Genomic DNA, 17870 nt, shown 5'->3' on the forward strand with positions numbered 1-17870 from the left:
ACTTATCAAATTTACAAGAAAGAAGGGTTGCTTTGAATAAATACGTACAATGTGACTTCCTTTTAGTTTTCCTATTTCAAAAGTTTCTGTTGTCTCATTGTTATTTTTCTTTTAGATCCATATTATAAAAAAAAACTCACTGAAACTTTTAACGCGTTAGTTGGTAATTTTTGAATCAAATCTTTAGGCATAGTTTAGTAATTTAGAAATCGTATAGTTTTCAGTAAAGCGCAAATGAAACTCTAGCTTTGAGGGGGTTTGAGGTGGTTGCAGCTCCACTATTATTTTTGTAAATTTCTGTTCTTTTTAAGCTAGACTTAAGTATTAGTTTAAATTTATGTTTCGGCTGATCTTAATTTATTCACTCATAATAATTTCTGGTCATTTTAAGTCTCACTTGACTATTCATTTTATTTTATGCTCCTTCTAAGATTTTATTTTACGTTTTGTTTTTTTATATAACTTATTTGTTATATAACTCCTTTTGAAAAATTGTTTAAAATTAATTACCAAGAAACTGCACCAGAGCTGAGAGTTTTCGTGTAAATGACCCCTTTCCTTGATTTGAGATCATCCATTTAAAACGATCACCCGGAAAAATATACTGCTTTTGAACATCTTTTGTCGTTCGATACTGTCGAAAAAAAAGAGACAAAATCGCCATAAAATGTTTAATAAATCATAAAATAAACACCAGTATTATCTATTGCTTTTTGCTGCTAGCCGAAATGATGAAGAATTTCATCAGATTATTTTTCACTCGCTTTTGATGTATCTTGCCTTCTGACTTCAGGTACTGTTCTATGCGTGAAAGCGTAGATTCCTAAAAAGCATAAAAAATCTTTACATATTTGTAAACGGTTCTAGTACAGTCTGTATAAAGACAACACTAGGTGTTTCAGAATTTTCCCAAACAAGTCGTACATTTCTTCTTTTAAGAACGAGTGGTCTAGGGAACACCTCATATATAGGAGGCGACATGCAGTATTCCTCTACCTTCTGTTTTACGTTTTGCGTTTGTTCTGCTGTTTTTCTCCTATAACGCCAACTTCAACTTGTTACGAGAAAGAGGTATGAATATGCGGACGTGTAGGTGTATTTTTCAATGTCGGAAGGGCGAGCAATACCAGTTTTGTGCTCCTTCCATCCCTCTTAACAATTGGCCCAAGGATTGAAAAAATCAAATGTATCAAAGTGGTGTACCAGCAGATGTTGCGTCTGAAGACAAGTCAATTTTCTCCCCTAGCAATATCATTGTGAATTTGACTGAACGTTTAGAAAACTGGGTGTAATTCTTGCCTGGAGCCAAAAAGGATAGTGTTCGCTTGTCTTGCAGCCGGAACCTACACTGTGTTAGCTGAAGTAGAGTTATGTTATCTATGTAATAGAGAGGTATGTGAACTAGTTCCGCCCTGCTTGCCAGAAATAATGTTTCATGTTGTGATGTCTAGAATTGTCAGGGGGAGTTATTGAACAATTTTTTTCCCACAAAGATGCCCTCCAGTCCTTCCACCCATATACAGGTAAGCATATGAATGTGATGCTTTATTTTATGCTAAAAATATTTGTGAAGTAAGAGAGGAGCCTCGCCCATCCATGTTGCAGGCTTACTCAAACTTTCTTTTTCTTAATGAATTTATGTTAAAGAGTAAATCGCACCTGAGCCTCTCACTGAAAGATGAAAGTTTGAAAAAGCATAGCCCACCTGAAGCCCCCACCCCTCCTCTAAGCAACATGATTTTCAACCCACCCTCACCGTCAACTTTTTAGCAGAAAGGTAACCATATTGCATTTTCTTTGAACCAGAATCATGTAAATATGTTTCATTTTATATGATTAAAAATCTCGCGCATGTCTAATTTGATATTTGATAGCTGATATTGATAAAAAAAGATCCAAAAAGTCTTCCGGGGGAAAATTAAGAACGAAATTAAATCTTTAAATGAGCAGAAATAAGGTCATATAATAAATCAATCTCAAACGAGCAGAAATTACTATAAAAATAAATAAATGGAACTTAAAATGGACAGAAATTAAAATGACAATGAAGTCAAACATAAAACGAACATAAATTATCGCAAATAAAAGTATGGACGTTAAAGAGACACTACTCTTGCAATCAGAGAACGCTGCAATGTCTCCCAGAAGCCATCAGAGCGCATGCATTCCAAATCGTCTAGCTAAGCCTCTCATCTCCTGGGCAAGACGCCAAGGGGGACTGATAAAACTGGTGGAAGCGGAGCAAACCTAATCTCGAAGGTAGAGGACATGGAACAAACTAGTCTTGAAAAACCTTGTTGCTGCGAGGGGTGGAAATGCCTAATTCCCTCCACAAGTACGAGTTAGTAAATTTTCGTCAGTAAATATATGCACAAAAAGGAAAAACATTAAATCCTTTGATGCTTATAACGGTAAATGATCAACTTAAATATAAAAACCAGTGTATGTTACACATCACTCCTCACAGGAAAAAAGTGATAAATAAAAAATAACAACACAAGTAATTCGCCTGCAAGCTTATTCCAGGCCACAGGATTGGTCAAGATGTGCAAATTAAAGAGTCAATGAGATTTGATAGGTCATTCATAAAGATTTGTCTGCTTTAACATTCTAAGAACAAAGATCTTTTGAATCTCCCACCGAAATTTTTTCAGGCTAGTGTTTTCATTTTCTTCCTTTTAAGTCATAGAGTTCCTCCAAGTTGCAAGTCCAACAATTGCCCCCCCCCCAATTATACATTTTCTTCGATTTAAAGGAGCAACGCCCTAAAATCTTGTCATGGTCTTTGCTCCATTAAGTTACTTCCACGACATGGGGTTGACCTAACCTGTGGGTCAACACCATTGCAATGGGGTCACCAATTGATTTTGAGCCGAATGTGAGTATTATATAAAACACGGTTAAAAATATATGAATACAGTTACATGATTTCTTTACAAGGAGAGCAACACATCAGTAACAGTTTTTGGCATACTATACTGAAATTTTTCGTGGAATATGGTGCGTGTTTGAACCATGCTAAAGCATATATATTTTTCGAATGTTGTAACATTTGAGATTCAATATTTTCTGATCCATGGTTAAATAACTGAATAAGTTGGCTCGCTTATAGATTAGACTCCAACAATTTGTTTCGGTCGTGCCACCGGTGACAGTCCTCCCACTTACCTAGAGTCGTACTCGTGCTTGAAGTGACTTGTGACTAATATTACTCGCAATGTTTCTACTTCAACCAATTTTCTGGGAGATCAACCTAACTCCCAATCCATCTCCGAACAAAAAAAAAGAAAGATACCAAAAATCACCGAGGTTTTACAGATTGTTTGAAAAAAAAAGTGGAAGCACTGGTTGTATGAGTGATTTTTTACGTATATAATCTTAACTCTTTAAAAATGAGCTTAACAAAGAGAATAAATGCAATGATTTTTTGGAGGGGGATTCACTGGCCTAGTTATTGTAGATGTGGAAAGACCCACAATGTGAAGTGTCTTGGGAAGTTCTGTCTCATGCACATGTGTAACCAGCTAAACTTCAAAGACAAAAGTCAGTACAAAAAGTACAAAGATATTGTACGTCTCATGGTCAAACTTTAAGCAGTAAATAAATTACTGCCTCTGTCCATGTCAAAAGAAAAGATAACAGATATGTCTGAGGATGTTTCGTGTCAAATTATTCAAGAATTAGAAGAAAATCGAACTGGTCTTTCACTTAGTTCTTGTCACAGTAGACAGAATATACCCAGTAAGCTTATCGCAGATCATTTCTGGTCTTCGTGAACAAAAAGCTCCTCCCACTTATTTCTGCATTAGCGAGAATGCGGGTTAGTCTGTTTCCGTTTGTTTCAATGCACTTTGATGGAAACAGACTAACCTGCATTCCCGCTAATCTGACTTCGCCTATGTTTATATCTGCAAAAACGTTCTCCGGAGCACTCGCACCCTGGTCCGGGTTTTTATAATGGGTGAGATAGAGAATGATCATACTGCTAATTATATAAACTGTGGTTCTTGTGCAAAGTCGTTATTACAAAAATGAAAAAATAAAGCAGATTTCTTGTTTTGTAAGCCTCTGCAGACTTCGACTGCCACTGGTGGTATTTTTGGCTGAACTAACGATTTTTTAAAAGGACGCATGATGGAATCGGAGAAATTATGCGAAGTTTGTACTAACGGGGCACCTGTCATGCTCGTTAAAAGTGAAAGTGAGCTACAGTGAAAAGTGACTATAAAAGTAATTAAGACTTCTGCGTGATTCAGGAGAACTATCAGCTACTGGGACGTTACCAGAACCCTTCAAGTGCCTAACCGAGTGATAAAAGCAGTAAATGTAGTTAAATCAAGTCCTCTTGTAACGCGGCTCTTCAAAGTTTATGTTAAGATTTGGGTTCAACGCACGAAGTGCTACTGTTTCGCTCAGAGATCAAGTAGCTATCAAAAGGGAGGACATTGAAGAGATATTTTTAAATTGAGAAAGAGTTGCAAATAATATTCACTTCTGAAAATGTAAGCGAATTCATCTTTGTTAATGAGTGAATTTACATTCTGCCAATTATCATACCTCATCAACATTTTTGAGATATTTCATTGTATTAGTACAGGATCACAGTGTAAGGAAAGTACGATTTGTCTGAAAAGATTTTGTACTTTTTTATGAATAGATTTGAAAATAATCATAAGTTTACAGAATGTATAGTTACTTCACGAATAAATAATCAATAATCGCAACATATGACAGCATGCTGTACAAAAAAACGAATGCATATATAAAATATTTTAAGGACTGGAGCCTTTCCTGATAGTATGTTCAAAAAAGGATTGCCATATTTGAAAGGTTAGAAATCGCTACTCTAGAAGAAGGGTGTCACAATGGAGGATAGGATCTTGAAAATACTGGTTTATTCCATTATACTTGCAAAAATGCTAAGCATTTATGAGGTTTTCAAATTTTGTTTTTAGCAAAAATATACGTATTACATACAAATTCAAATGATGGACTAAGCTTTACCTCAGGGGCGCCAATTCATAAAATATAGAGGAAGGGCGAGGATTTCTTAAAATAAAGATTTAAAATCAAGAAGGGAGCATTTTTTTCATGAAAATATAAAGACATTTTTCATACACCCCCCCCCTCCCACCAGATGCCCTACTTTAACTGGGTTTAAGACCATTTCTCAATATTATAATTCACCAATTGACAAAATAGCCAGTTAGCACTAACAGAATAAACAATGTCTTATGCAACTACAAATGAATTTTAGTTCTGTTCCAAGTCATTGTATTCATGGTATATTTTCAGTTAACGAAGGAGTAAAAGCAAATTTCCCTTTTTAAGAAAAAACATAGTTTAGTCCCTAACAGTTCATAAAAGAATTACCGCTTTGTCCTCTTCATTAGACCTAAAACTTATTGTGACTTCAATTTGTATGTTCTTTGTCAGCCATTTCTTGATTTGATTCAACTTTGCATATAAATCATGATCTTCTATTTTACATGTAATATTCATTCGCTTCTCATGGTGCTTTATTTCCTGCTCTGCTTTTTTTGCATGCTTCTGTTCCATTTCATATTTGAAAAATTCTGATCCAGTGACAAGCTTAAAAAGTTGTATAGGTCGATTATGCTCCTTTATAGGCATGAGCTTTAAATCTCTTGTTTTGGCGTATTTCTCTGCCTGGTATAGTTTCATCGTTACAATTTTCCCGTGTTCCAGCACAACATCAACAGATATCGGCTCTGTTTTTAATGAATCAACAACTTCTTGGGCAATCTTTATATGCTTAAATCTTTCAGCAGTTGAGACTATTGTTCTTTGGGGGACCAAAATTTGTTGAAAGCAAAGAATTTTTGGGGGGGTTTTCAGCTGGAGCACCAGGTATAAAGCTTTTCGCCCACAGGACATTGAGAGTGATATCTTTAACCTATAAGAAAAATTAAGTATACAATTTCTACCCATATCGAGCATAAACACTAGAAAATTAAGACATAACAAGGAAGCGAAACTTAATTCATTATGGGCATTGACTGGAGGGAAAGAATTCAGCTTTTTAGCAAAAATTCAGAACGTATTATGTTGTATTGTTGTCAAAATGCAATTCAGGTTCAGCTACATTCTTAAAGTAAGCACGCTCTAATGGCTAGTTAAATCTGCTTTCTCGTATCTTATTTGTTTTCAGGAACCTTGAAAATTCCTGTTTCTTTAATATGCATTAAATACCCTTCTTCACACGCATAGAAAAAGGGATTTTTGGTTTCATATTGTTTAACCGTATCTTTGATGTCTTTGCGCAAACAAATGCTGGGTTAAAAACAATCAAAACCAATGATTATTTTTGATTTGTTTTGTTCTCCTGTAAAAAAAACGGGATGTCACATACCACATTTTGAATTGACATAGCCGAAATGAACAAGTGATAACCAAGGTATTTAAGAAGGTTGTATGAGACAAAAAGGTATTAAAGTATCTCCCATAATTTATTTTCTTTTTTTATTGAAGAAAAATCATCTTTTTTTTAATTTAAAAGCTTCCAGTGCTCTCATGGTCATTAGTGTAGACAGTGGAGTCATTTATGGGGGGGGGGGGGCGGGCTAGGGCTATAGACCCACCCGTATTTAAGGAGGGGCCACAATTTCTGTTGATTTGTTTTGAAGTGTGAAAAAAATTAAGTAAAATAATGTTCTCAACTAAAACAAGTCCGTTTCTAATATAGCTGTACTTCACAACAATATATTGTGGGCTTCATTCCCAAACATATTTATCTATTATTCCTATTTAATATATTGCGATATATAGTGGTCCTCTCTATATATACATATTCTGTACTCTATGTTTCTTTGAGTCTGTTTGTGAATCTGTTCATACTCTTTTCTGAGTCGCGTGTGACTCAGGTCTTCTCTGTTTCTGGACTTTATAAATAAAACACCATTTTCTAGAACAGCAGACTTTTTGCGTTTCTAGTAGCCATAGAGGTATTATTGATAATGACGCCAGACCGAGTGGGATTTCCAAGTTACTTGGGCTTTTTATTCTTTGCCTCCAGTCAACATGCTAAATTAATAATTTGCCTTCATTCAAAATGGTTAGTTCATGAATTTTGTTTCTTGAATTTGCCTTGGAATTTAGCTTCTTGAATGTTGAAAAAATCAAAGTGGAAATTTCTGAACAATAATTTCTTTAGATTTCAGGAAAGATCAGAAAGTCAAGAAAAAATTTTATACAAAAGGACAATTCAAAGAATAGATAACAAATTTGGAAGGACAGTACTTAATCTCACACACCAAAGATCATAATCAAATGATAATATGAAAAAGAACAAGATTTGTTAATGAGAGAGTTAAAATAGAAATTGTACCAACAATCAAAGACCAAATAGTTCAACTTCAAAAATGAAAGGCTTTATTAATTGGGGAAGGGGGGGGCTAACTTGAACCAGCTTATAAAAAAAGGGAGAAAACATAAAAAATAAGAGCTATACAAGAACAATCTTAACATTGAAAGATAAACTCCGACCTATCAATCAGTGTTAATTCAAGAAATCTACAATGGAGGGAGGGAGGGAGGGGATATAATGTTCAACATCCAGAAGGAGGTGGAAGTTTGTTGTTTTTTTTCTTCTTTTTTTTTGCGAAAATACCAAACCAGTGTCTTGAATGACCACTTTTCAAGTGGGCAAGCCCGTATTATAGCAATTGCACCGCATGCAATTTACATTAACTCCCATGCTCATAGACTCAACGTTGTGTTGGGTTGAGTGAATCCATTCAGAACTTGAGATGAATGGCATGTTTTTTCTCCACTCTTTAAAAGTTGTACTATTTCATTGCGAATAACAATACACGCTATAAACTGTTAATGTTCAGAAAGCCACTGTCATAACTGGTGTTCAGCTGGAGAAATCCTCTACTACAAGATGGGCATACTGGAATAGATTGGTGAACAAAGTACTGAATAGATACAACTGTATTTTGGGCGTTGTATCAATTAACAGAACATGTAGTGACGGAGAATCGAAAGCTCAGGCCCATGGATTCGCAACCAGACTTCAGACATTTGAATTTGTATTTGGACCCCATCTAGTGGAAAAAAATTGTGCAACAAACTATGTCTAAGTAGCTACAGGACGAAGACCTAGTTTTCTCTACAGTTACTAGTCTTATTGCACGTACACAAAATAAAATTATAGACATGCAAACAGATGAAAGTTTTGATTACATCTTTCATAATACAAAAGAATTTTCTTTTGAGTGCGGCCTCACTGAAGACCTTTCGCGAAATTTTCAGAATTCTGACTCTTCATGTAAAAGACCAAAGCATGCACAACAAGTAGCTTCCTACCTACATGATTTTGTAACCATGTCTACTTTTGGGGTGAAAAAAATCTTACTGAATTGGAAGAATCAACTGAAAATGCTTTAAGGAGATCAGTTTCTTATGACAGACAGATTGTGTTTTGGCTTTGCAAATGGATCATCTGAGAATATATATAGACTCATTGGGCAATAAGTTAAAAGATTTCTTTGAACTTTGTGATTGTCTAAAGGCAATGTCAATAGAGTATTCTGAAGTTTGTAAAAATTATGCAAATCTTCATTATTCTGTGTTTCACAACGGTTAGTAATGAGAAGTTCTTTTCTACACTAAGCCTGATTAAAACCTATTTAAGATGGACAGTGGGCGGCAAAAGGTGCTGTGATCTGATGTTGATATTTTTTTTGAAAAATGAGACCTTGTCGGTTACCTGTGTTGTAACAAAACCATAAATTACTTTCCAACTTAAGTTCTTTCTGTATTCATTAAACACTTTCTAATTGCTTCCTACTATCATTAGTTGATTTTGGGAGAGGCCTGTGCTAACGACTGTGAAGAAATATTGCTACTCAAAAGCTGTGAGCCGGCCAATTTAGGGGGCCCACAGAGGTTGATTAGCTCCCCCCCCCCTTGGCTCAGAGTGAAATGACGCCGCTGAGAGTAGACGTAACAGCAATGACTCATTAATGATCAATATGTCCCCTTTTTCTCAAGGGTCATCAGGTAGAACGGATCCTCATAGAAATTTGGGGAAGGGCTTCTTTGATTGTAAATTTTGAGTTATAGTGTCCTGTTTCGTGGCCAAAAGACAGAGCTCGGAGACCTACCTCTTGAATATCTCACATGCCCCCGGACTCCCCAGCAGACCTACAGGGTATCAAATAAAAATTTCAACAAGCCATTTTAAACAGAATGGTTAAAATACCTAAAAAATGAATTGCGCCACCAGGTAAGGACCCCAGTTACAAGTATAGCCCTTATGAAAACAGTATTCATGGAAAGGTGGAATTTAGTAGAGTAATTTTTAATAGAATTAATTTTTAAAAACTTTCCAAAAAACATCAAAGAAAAGTAAAGAGCTATATTAAAACTTAAGATGAGCAGAAATTAAGTCATACAATAATTCAAATATAAAACGACCAAAAGTTACTATTAAACAATAAATGAAACCCAAAACGAAGAAAAATTTAAATAAATAATCACATCAAACATAAAGATAACCAATATTAGAAGATGAAGAAATAAATCCTAAAACAAGTAGAAATTCAAATGAATACTCAAATCAAACCTAAAACGAGCAGGAATAACCAAAAACAGGAGTTCAACTATTCCCCTCCCCCTCTCTCCGTAAATCTTCTAAATACTATTTCATCATTTACGTTTTATCAAACATCAAAAAATAAATCACTATGATAGTCAAGATGACAGCAAAGAATACTTAAAAATAAACTAAACATATTATGATATAAATTCCTGCAAATTTCGGCAATTCAATATTTTATTTGATAGAATTTTTTAATTTTTCAATGTTATAATTATTACAAAAAAAGTTAACATGTATTTTGTTTTCAGTAAAGTGCAAATGATATAATAACCGTTAGAGGGTTGACAAGCTCTTGTTTGTAGTAATTGCTGTTTGTTTTGAGTTTAATTTGAGTCTTCATTTAAGTTCTCTTCATTTATATCAGTTTTCAGTACCTGTCTACTTAATATGACTATTGATTTTAATTTTTGTTAATTTTTTGGGTTTCATTTCTTCTTTAATAGTAATTTCTCGTCGTTTTAAATTTGAATTAATAAAGGAATTTAATCCTTCTTGGCTTAAGTTTTAATATAACTCTTTACTTTCCTTTCAAAACTTCCTTTTTGGAATTTATTTTAAGATTAATCTATGTCTGGTTTCAATTGCCAGAGTTTTATTATTGGTCATAATACGAGTATTTTTCAGGTTTTTGGCTCAAGAATAAAATATTGGAATATAATTTAAATTCTCAAGTTAAATAAGGTGATCTGAGAGTTGACTTTAATGAATGTAATTATTGCATAAATTTCATTCAATTTGAAATCAAGGTTAAGGAGAGTTCTTGAACTAAGCTATTGATCCATCAGCAAGTTTTAGATAATATACTCGAAAGAATTCTCCTGGAACAATGTTTAATAGATTACACATGAATGAAAATGGATAAAGGAAATAAATATATGTTATACCCCTCAACATTCCCTAAAACTTTCAACTTAATACCCTCAGATTCCTGAGATAATGTAGATATCCTATTTTGACAAACTGGATGTACACGGTGTCTTTTGATTTATGTCAACATTCTCATCAAAATTTCTTGAAAGTTTTAACTTAATACAGTTAGTGGTTCCTTGGTTATTATGGGATATTGAAAACCTGAATTTACTTAGTGCCTTTTGATTAGTTAAACTTCCCTTCAATATTCTCTGAAAGTTTCAACTTCATACCCTTACCTACTCCCGGGATATTGGAGATAACACTCTTTTGACTGCCTATCTGAACACATTATCTTTTGATTTAGGTTAACATCCCCCATAACTTTCAACATAATGTTTCAACACAGCTGCTCCTGAGACATTGCAGATACATCTTTTGACAACCTGGATGCATAAAAAGTCTTTTGATTCAGTTCAACACTCCCTTAAGTTTCAACCTAAGCAGAATTTGTTGTTACAAATAGTAGTAATAGTCACAAATTAGTAGTAATAGTAGTTACAAGTAGTAGTAGTAGTTGCAAGTAGTAGTATTGGTTTCAAGTATTATAAGTTGTCACAAGAGGTAGTAGTAATAGTAGTAGGTGTAAGTAAAAGTAGTAGTATTTGTAAGTAGTTGCAGTAGTCATAAGTACTAGTAGTAGTTGCAAGAATAGTAGTAGTCACAAGTAGTAGTAGTAATAGCCACAAAAGTAGAAATAGTCATAATTAGTAGTAGTAGTAGTAGATGCAAGCAGTAGTAGTTGCAAGTAGTAGCAGTTGCAAGTTGTAGTAGTTGTGTTTTTAAAATGTTGGGTCAATGGGACCCCAATTTGCAAAAACAAAAGGACCCCTAAAGAGAGGCCAAACAGGGTCAACAAACTTCTTTTTCTGAATGGCTTGAAACATAAAACTATCAATCATTGGCAATGTGGACCCTAATGTACAAGAAAATTTTTAGTTTGAGGGCTAGAACTCTCCTCAGAAATATGACCCGAAAAGGGGCCAAAAAGGTTTTCTTTTGATAGGCTTGAAACTTTCAAGGACCATTGCCTGGGCTAAGTGCAAAAAATGACCCACAAATTCTTCTTTGGAAGGAGAAGGGTGTTAGGAGGCCCAGGAATAAGCCACAGACTTTCTTACCACTGATTAGTTTGAAACTTGCAGCCATAAGTCCCCAGGCTAAGAGGAGTTTAACATAAAAAAATTGGTCTGGGGCATGCCTAAAATGGGGGCTAAAAAGGGTCAAAAACTTTCATTCTAGTCAGATAAAAACTATTTCCTTTAGTCGATAGGCCAAGAGGCTTTCAATGCACAAGAGAAAGTTTGAAAAAATATAACTTCTCCCAAAAAATGGCCAAGAAACTCTTTTTGTCTGAACAGACTGAAATTTAAACCTATAAATCACTGGGACAAATGGACCCTAACATATAAGAAAATATTTAATTTGGGGCACAGTACCCCCACCAGAAAAGGGCTAAAATATTTTATTTTAAATGACTCTAAAGTTACAAGAAGTATTACCTGGCTAAGGAGGTGATTTTTCATGTTGGAGGGGCTACATTTGACCGAATAGTTGCAATTTTTTTGTGAAAACAGATTTGGAAAAAGATAAAATTTCAGGTTTTCAATAAATAATAATAATAAAAATTAAAATGTCAATTTGCAATGTTACAAACTAGGCACACATTTTTCTGTGTCTCTCTTGTAGTTTATCACATAATGAACTACAATTCTTGCTGGCAATTCTTCTCTGTACGCGCTGTCCCTTATTGGAACAGCCTCTCTGAAGCCACCGTCCAGTCCCAAACCATAGATGCGTTCAAGAAAGGCGTTGACCAGGACTGGGCCAATGCAGAGTGTAGACTAACCTGGGATGCCAAACCATAGTCATGTCACACCTTCAGCAAGATGTTCCACAGGAAGATCATCACCACCTTATCTTGCTGGACGTGCGATTTAAGGTAAGGTAATTTAAGGTAATAATATAGTATATTGTGTGCATAGTCAAATGTTGTTTGTTTTATACATTTGCTTTAAGTTAGCTTTGCTTAGATGTAAGTTATTTAAATTCTCCATTTGTGCAAAAATAATGTAAGTTTAAACTACAGCACTTTGAATTTACTAACAATGCAAAATGAACTTATTCCCAACTACTCAAACTAAAAAAAAAAAAAAATGACACTGCAGCATGAACTTGAGACAGGATTTTCTTTAAAGAAAGCAGACACAAATTATTAAATATAATTATAAACTAATGTTGACTCTATTGACTAGTGATAGCCAAAGAAGAATAGTATATTGTGTGCATAGTCAAATGTTATTTGTTTTATACATTTGCTTTAAGTTAGCTTTGCTTAGATGTAAGTTATTTAATAAAACAAGCTGATTTGCTGCAAAACCCTGTTTAAGGACAAATTGCCACTTTCTGTGTTTGATAAGCCAGATATGAAACAGCTTATTTAAAAAAAACAACAGGGGGCTTGAAAACAACACTTGGGGGTACTGTCCATTGTCACATAATTTTTGCTGCCAGAAAAAAAGAAGTTCAGAAGGCTGCTTTAAGATCTGCCACTCAGACTAGCTTGACTTTTCGCTGCTGGTCTGCAAAAGGATCTGGCTTTATAGGTATCACTGCCTATTACCCCAGGAAGATAAAAAAAGAGCAGAGGTTGCACTGCTATCTTTCAGACTTCAAGAGGCATAAGCATTCTCATACAGCTACTAAGTCCTTTCAGCAATCCAAGTTGCAATCAGGAAGTTTTCAATGACAGATAAGATGTTCTGTGATGAGACTGATTCTGGGAACAATGTCACCAAAGCCTGTAGGATTTGAGCCCTTTCCTGAACTTCATGTTTTTAACATTGTCTTCCTTCATCTGTTGTACACGTTCTTGGATTTTGGTTCAGTCAAAGCTTAGCCAATGACACCCCTGAAGAGGATTGCTTGGAATCATTTGATGAAGTTGAAGATGTCAATCTAACTGGTGAAAATGGTTCAGAAGGTCTTTCTATTTGTTGTTCTGAAAACTCCGGAAATGAAGATACGTTTGCTGAAGAATCTGAATAAACTGATGCAGCTTCTAAGGAAGAGGGTGGTGAAAGTAATGGAGAAGAAGAGTGGGGAGCTGGGAGTCTGTCAACAAATAAGGTTGCAGCACAGGCTATCCAAAGACATGTTACACTTGCTCAAGCATTGATTGTCAAGGTTGTTGCTAGCCCTTTTCCTTTGGGAATGGATAATGAAAACATACCTAAATAATCAAAATCATGCCCACTCATATTTTTAAAACAGAAGTTTGAAGTAGTAACACTTTTTATAATAAAGCAAGTATATGGGTTGGAGAAAGTATTTTTTCCCACAAAGCAAAAGAAATTTTCAAAACAAGTTATCCAAAATTGCAATTGTTCTTATATTTGCATCCCTTTGTAAACCTATTTAAGAGAAGAGAATGCTTAACGAAAGTATTGTGTAGCAAAGGGTCTAAGTTTCTTTAAAATTCAGAATTTGAGAGAACTGATTTTACATATTTACTTAAGAATGAATTTGGTGGAGGGCCTAGAAAATTATTTTCTAGCGCAAAGTGCAGTAAAAATATGCAAAGTACACTTAAACCATGGATTTTCCCTTTGATTTGTCTCTCACGCACATTGTCTAGGAAATAATTAATCTTGAAAGATGGTTTTAAGCCACAAGGCAACAATAATTTTTGACTTGGCAGTAAGAAGTGTCATTTTCCCATGCATTTTTCTGCTTTCATACATTGTTTCAGATGGCTTCCAAACATCAGGATGGGGGAAGGGGAAAGCATGGTCTGGAGGGAGAGACTGTCCCTTGCCCAAGCAACTATGGGCTGTGCTTAAACACTAACGACTTTGATCTGACTGGGCTATTTGATGACAAAAATTATTTTTATTTTCAAAACATCTCAAATAACTAGTATGCATATCCGGGAAATTTCAGGAGATTCCATATAAACATAAAAGTGCATCTTTCTAAAAAAGGAATGGGAAGATGGAAGAAAATAACCATAAAAAAGGATGGCAATGTTGTGTGCATAGACAGTTTTTCAACCCTTTATTGAAAAACTGTCCTTTTTGGTGGAAAAATGCTGCAATAATACTGATAATTAACCAAAACTTATCATATACAATTTTTTTTAAGCTTTAGCTGTTTGAAAAACAGCTGTTTTTTGAACGAAAACAGCTGTTTTTGGCAAGAAACAGAAACAGGTCTTCTGTTTTTTTTTGTTGACCTGTTCTGTTCCATTCAAGCCCTGTTTATTTTTTTCTGTTTCTTCAGAAAAACAGAACAGTGCCCATGCTTGGTGCAAACATTTCTGGAAAAAACTTGTAAATTTTTGGAGTTAGTTATTACCATTATCAACTCCATTTAGCTAAAGCTCTTAATCATTGCCAATTTAAAGAATTCCATTTGAAACAGAGAGTGAATACACTGACCTTCTGGTTCATAACAAGGTACATTGGTTATCAAGAAGGGATGTTTTAAAAGGTTTTGCATCCCTTTTTCCAGAAATTAATTCATTTGCCTTGAGAAGGGTGTTCACTATTTAGAACTAGCAGACTATCATGGATCCAAAACTTTTATGTCATGGTAGATGATACATCTCATCTAAATCAGCTTAATTGTCAACTACAAAGGAAAGGAAACTTAATATTTTCAATGTTAGAAGAAGCAGGAACATTCAAATCAAAAAAATATCCTTTTTTGCTCAAGATTTTGAAAGGGAAATATTGTTTCACTTTCCAGCCTGCTGTAAGCATTGTCAAGAAAATAAATCCTCTATTGGTAACCACCATTTTAAATCAATAATTCCAAATATGAGGGAAGCATTTCTCAGCAAATTTCAAGAATTTAAAAACAGCAGAGCAACTTTAGCATGTGTCAAAAGTCCTCTTAATGCTACAATAAGTGGATTGAAATCTTCTCATTCTAAAGTTGACATTTATAGTTTTGAAATACAGTTACTGGATTTAAAAAACAAGGAGATATTGCACCCTAAAATTGAAAGTCTTTGTGTTGAATTGGAAATATTGGAGAAATCTTCTTATTGATGAGAACTTGGAATCATGCCAAAAATTAAAAACAGAAACACACAAACCTGACTGATTCAAACTCTACATGGAGGTGCAAGCATATTGTTTGCATTAATAAATATTTAGTAAGTATGAAATTTAATTTTATTTATCGTACTACTTATTTACTTTAAAAAAAGTTTACTCAACAGGCATATTTGACTCGCAATTCATTAAAAATTATTGTAATGTCCATATTTGGCTTATAAGTTTGCCAACCATGGGGCTAACTGAACTGCTTAAGACCATATGTGGATTCATTAGGGGGGCTAGGGCACAATTAAGGGTAAAGATTAGCATGCTAGTAGTCAAATGTGGTAAAATTCTAGTTTAACTACTTTTTGCTATCTTGGAAAGGGGTTAGGTTAGGAAAATGAAAATTTTGGTAATGAATCTAGGGCCAAAAACATTCTCAGGAAACATATTGCTTTGCTTCAATGCCAACCCTCTCCTGATTTCTAAGTCTTGGAAATTTGTCAACTTGACAGGTCAATAAATAAAAGTTCAAATACAGATAAAATCCTTTTAATAGACAGTGATAACTTTAAAAACAGTGATAAAAATTCACAGAAAATACTATATATTTTGGTCACATATGCAGTGACCATCATCAGTAGTAAAACAGATGATGGTCAGTTTTACTACTGATGACAGTCACTGCATATGTGTCCAAAATATCTAGTATTTTTTCTAAAATTTCATCACTGTTTGTGAAAGTTATAACTATCTATTAAAAAGTTTTTGTCCCTATTTGAACTTTTATTTATTGTTGTGGAAAGGCAGTGTGGTCTCCAAAATTCTCTTGACAGATTAATACCTACTGTAATTTTGACAAAACAAAATTTTACCTGAATTTCAAGTTTTTGGTTTCTTTTTTTTCTGGTTTTAATCTTGAAAATTCAGTCCCTGTTATTTTTAAGTAGAATTCTAGGCCATAACAATAATTTTTTTCTAAATTCAGGAAATGTATTTGCAGATCTTAGAAACATCATAAATTGGGATTGAGCAAAGTTGTGAAGCTGAAAACAGGTTTTTTGTAGCCTACTCTATTTAAGCACAAGATCTATTTTACAAGGTTGCACTTTTATAACACAAAGGTTTATAAAGGCCATCAAAGTTTGGTCAATATATACCAAATCATATTATTGAGTTAGGACTAAAGTGAATACACCATTCGATGCCATTTTTTTATGCTTATAACAAATATAAAAAGCATTTATATTGAAAATGAATTTCCGCCCCCCCCCCCTATATAGGCCCATTCAGGATTAGGTTAGGTTAGATATAGCCTATATAGGGGGGGGGGGCTGAAAAACAATTCCGAAAGAAAAGCGTATTATATGAGTAATCACCATAAAAAAAGGCATCGAATGGTGTATTCACTTTATTTGAAACTCAATAATATAATTTGGTATATATTGACCCAAAGTTCTGTAATCTAGAAGCAGAAGGAGTGGAGGTAGGTATTTCAAAATACCTACACATGACATACTTAAGTCTGTAGATCAATACCTGAAAATTTTGTATTCCTAACCTAACCTCTTTCCAAGAAAGCAAAAAGTAGCTAAACTAGTATTTTACCACAAATTCCAAAGGTAACACTGAGTAGTATGGCCATATGTAAATTAATTAGGCCTATCTGAAAATTGAGCCTCCATTCATTTGGGCTGTAGCATAGTCTATTTCTGAAATGTTTACAGTAAAACTCTGGATGTCTATTTGCCCTGTTGGAGTTTGGCCTAAGTGATACAACAAACATGAAGACATAGGATGGTGAATATTATTTATAAGTGAAATAAAACTTTCCAGAATAAATCTAGGGCCTAAATTTTACCCTAGGAAGATGTTTTGAAACTGTAGTCTCAACTATTTCCCTATTTTTGAGGATCAGAATATTAAATCCAAGGACCATCATAAAGCTATATCCCATTTCAAATAGCTCTTTAACCCATGTCTTTAACCGTTAGGCTAGTTTAAAAATCAAAACTAAACATTGAATTGAAATGGATGGTTCCTCCTCTCTTCCTGCAAGGACTCAGGATCAGCTTCTCGTAATCACTATACTACTTGGTTTATATAAGATGTATCCGATTAATATCCTTTAAAAACTTGCATATCAACTTAAGTCCATCAGCACAGTCACTGTTCAAGCCCACTCCACTTAGTATGTCACTACTCCGTCGAATTCTTTTTTCTCTCCTGATCTGATCTGGGAGATTTGAGTCTCCTCTTGACAGCAATGTCAGTTGAGACTTCTT

At 34.3% G+C, this 17870-nt stretch overlaps 1 protein-coding gene across 4 annotated transcripts; it reads right to left on the reverse strand.

Annotated features, from left to right (window-relative positions):
• Positions 1 to 657: 657 nt before the first annotated feature.
• On the reverse strand, positions 658 to 17870 carry mIF3 (mitochondrial translation initiation factor 3). 4 transcript variants are annotated; one of them, XM_089089595.1, is made up of 3 exons: positions 17605 to 17870; positions 5374 to 5917; positions 658 to 823 (listed from the first exon to the last, which is right to left on the reverse strand). In XM_089089595.1, coding segments are annotated over exons 1-3 (666 nt in total). In that variant the 5' UTR covers positions 17607 to 17870; the 3' UTR covers positions 658 to 703. The 4 variants fall into 4 exon arrangements, with proteins under 4 accessions (XP_088945721.1, XP_088945720.1, XP_088945722.1 ...); XM_089089594.1 differs by having other exon boundaries at positions 17726 to 17860; XM_089089596.1 differs by lacking the exon at positions 17605 to 17870 and adding an exon at positions 17447 to 17588.

The sequence above is a fragment of the Artemia sp. Qi Xiang Cuo genome, chromosome 5 (assembly GCF_049724085.1).
Source record: "Artemia sp. Qi Xiang Cuo chromosome 5, ASM4972408v1, whole genome shotgun sequence".
Taxonomy (NCBI): Eukaryota; Metazoa; Arthropoda; class Branchiopoda; order Anostraca; family Artemiidae; genus Artemia; species Artemia sp. Qi Xiang Cuo.

Excerpts from the sequence above, each read along its gene's own strand:
- mIF3 (XM_089089592.1), bottom strand. The coding sequence starts at position 10,871 with ATGTTGAAAGTTATGGGGGATGTTAACCTAAATCAAAAGATAATGTGT. Across the intron at positions 5,918-10,776 it reads CTCCAATATCCCGGGAGTAG|GTTAAAGATATCACTCTCAA; the intron begins GTAAGGGTATGA and ends TTTTTCTTATAG. Across the intron at positions 824-5,373 it reads CTAATGAAGAGGACAAAGCG|GAATCTACGCTTTCACGCAT; the intron begins GTAATTCTTTTA and ends TATGCTTTTTAG.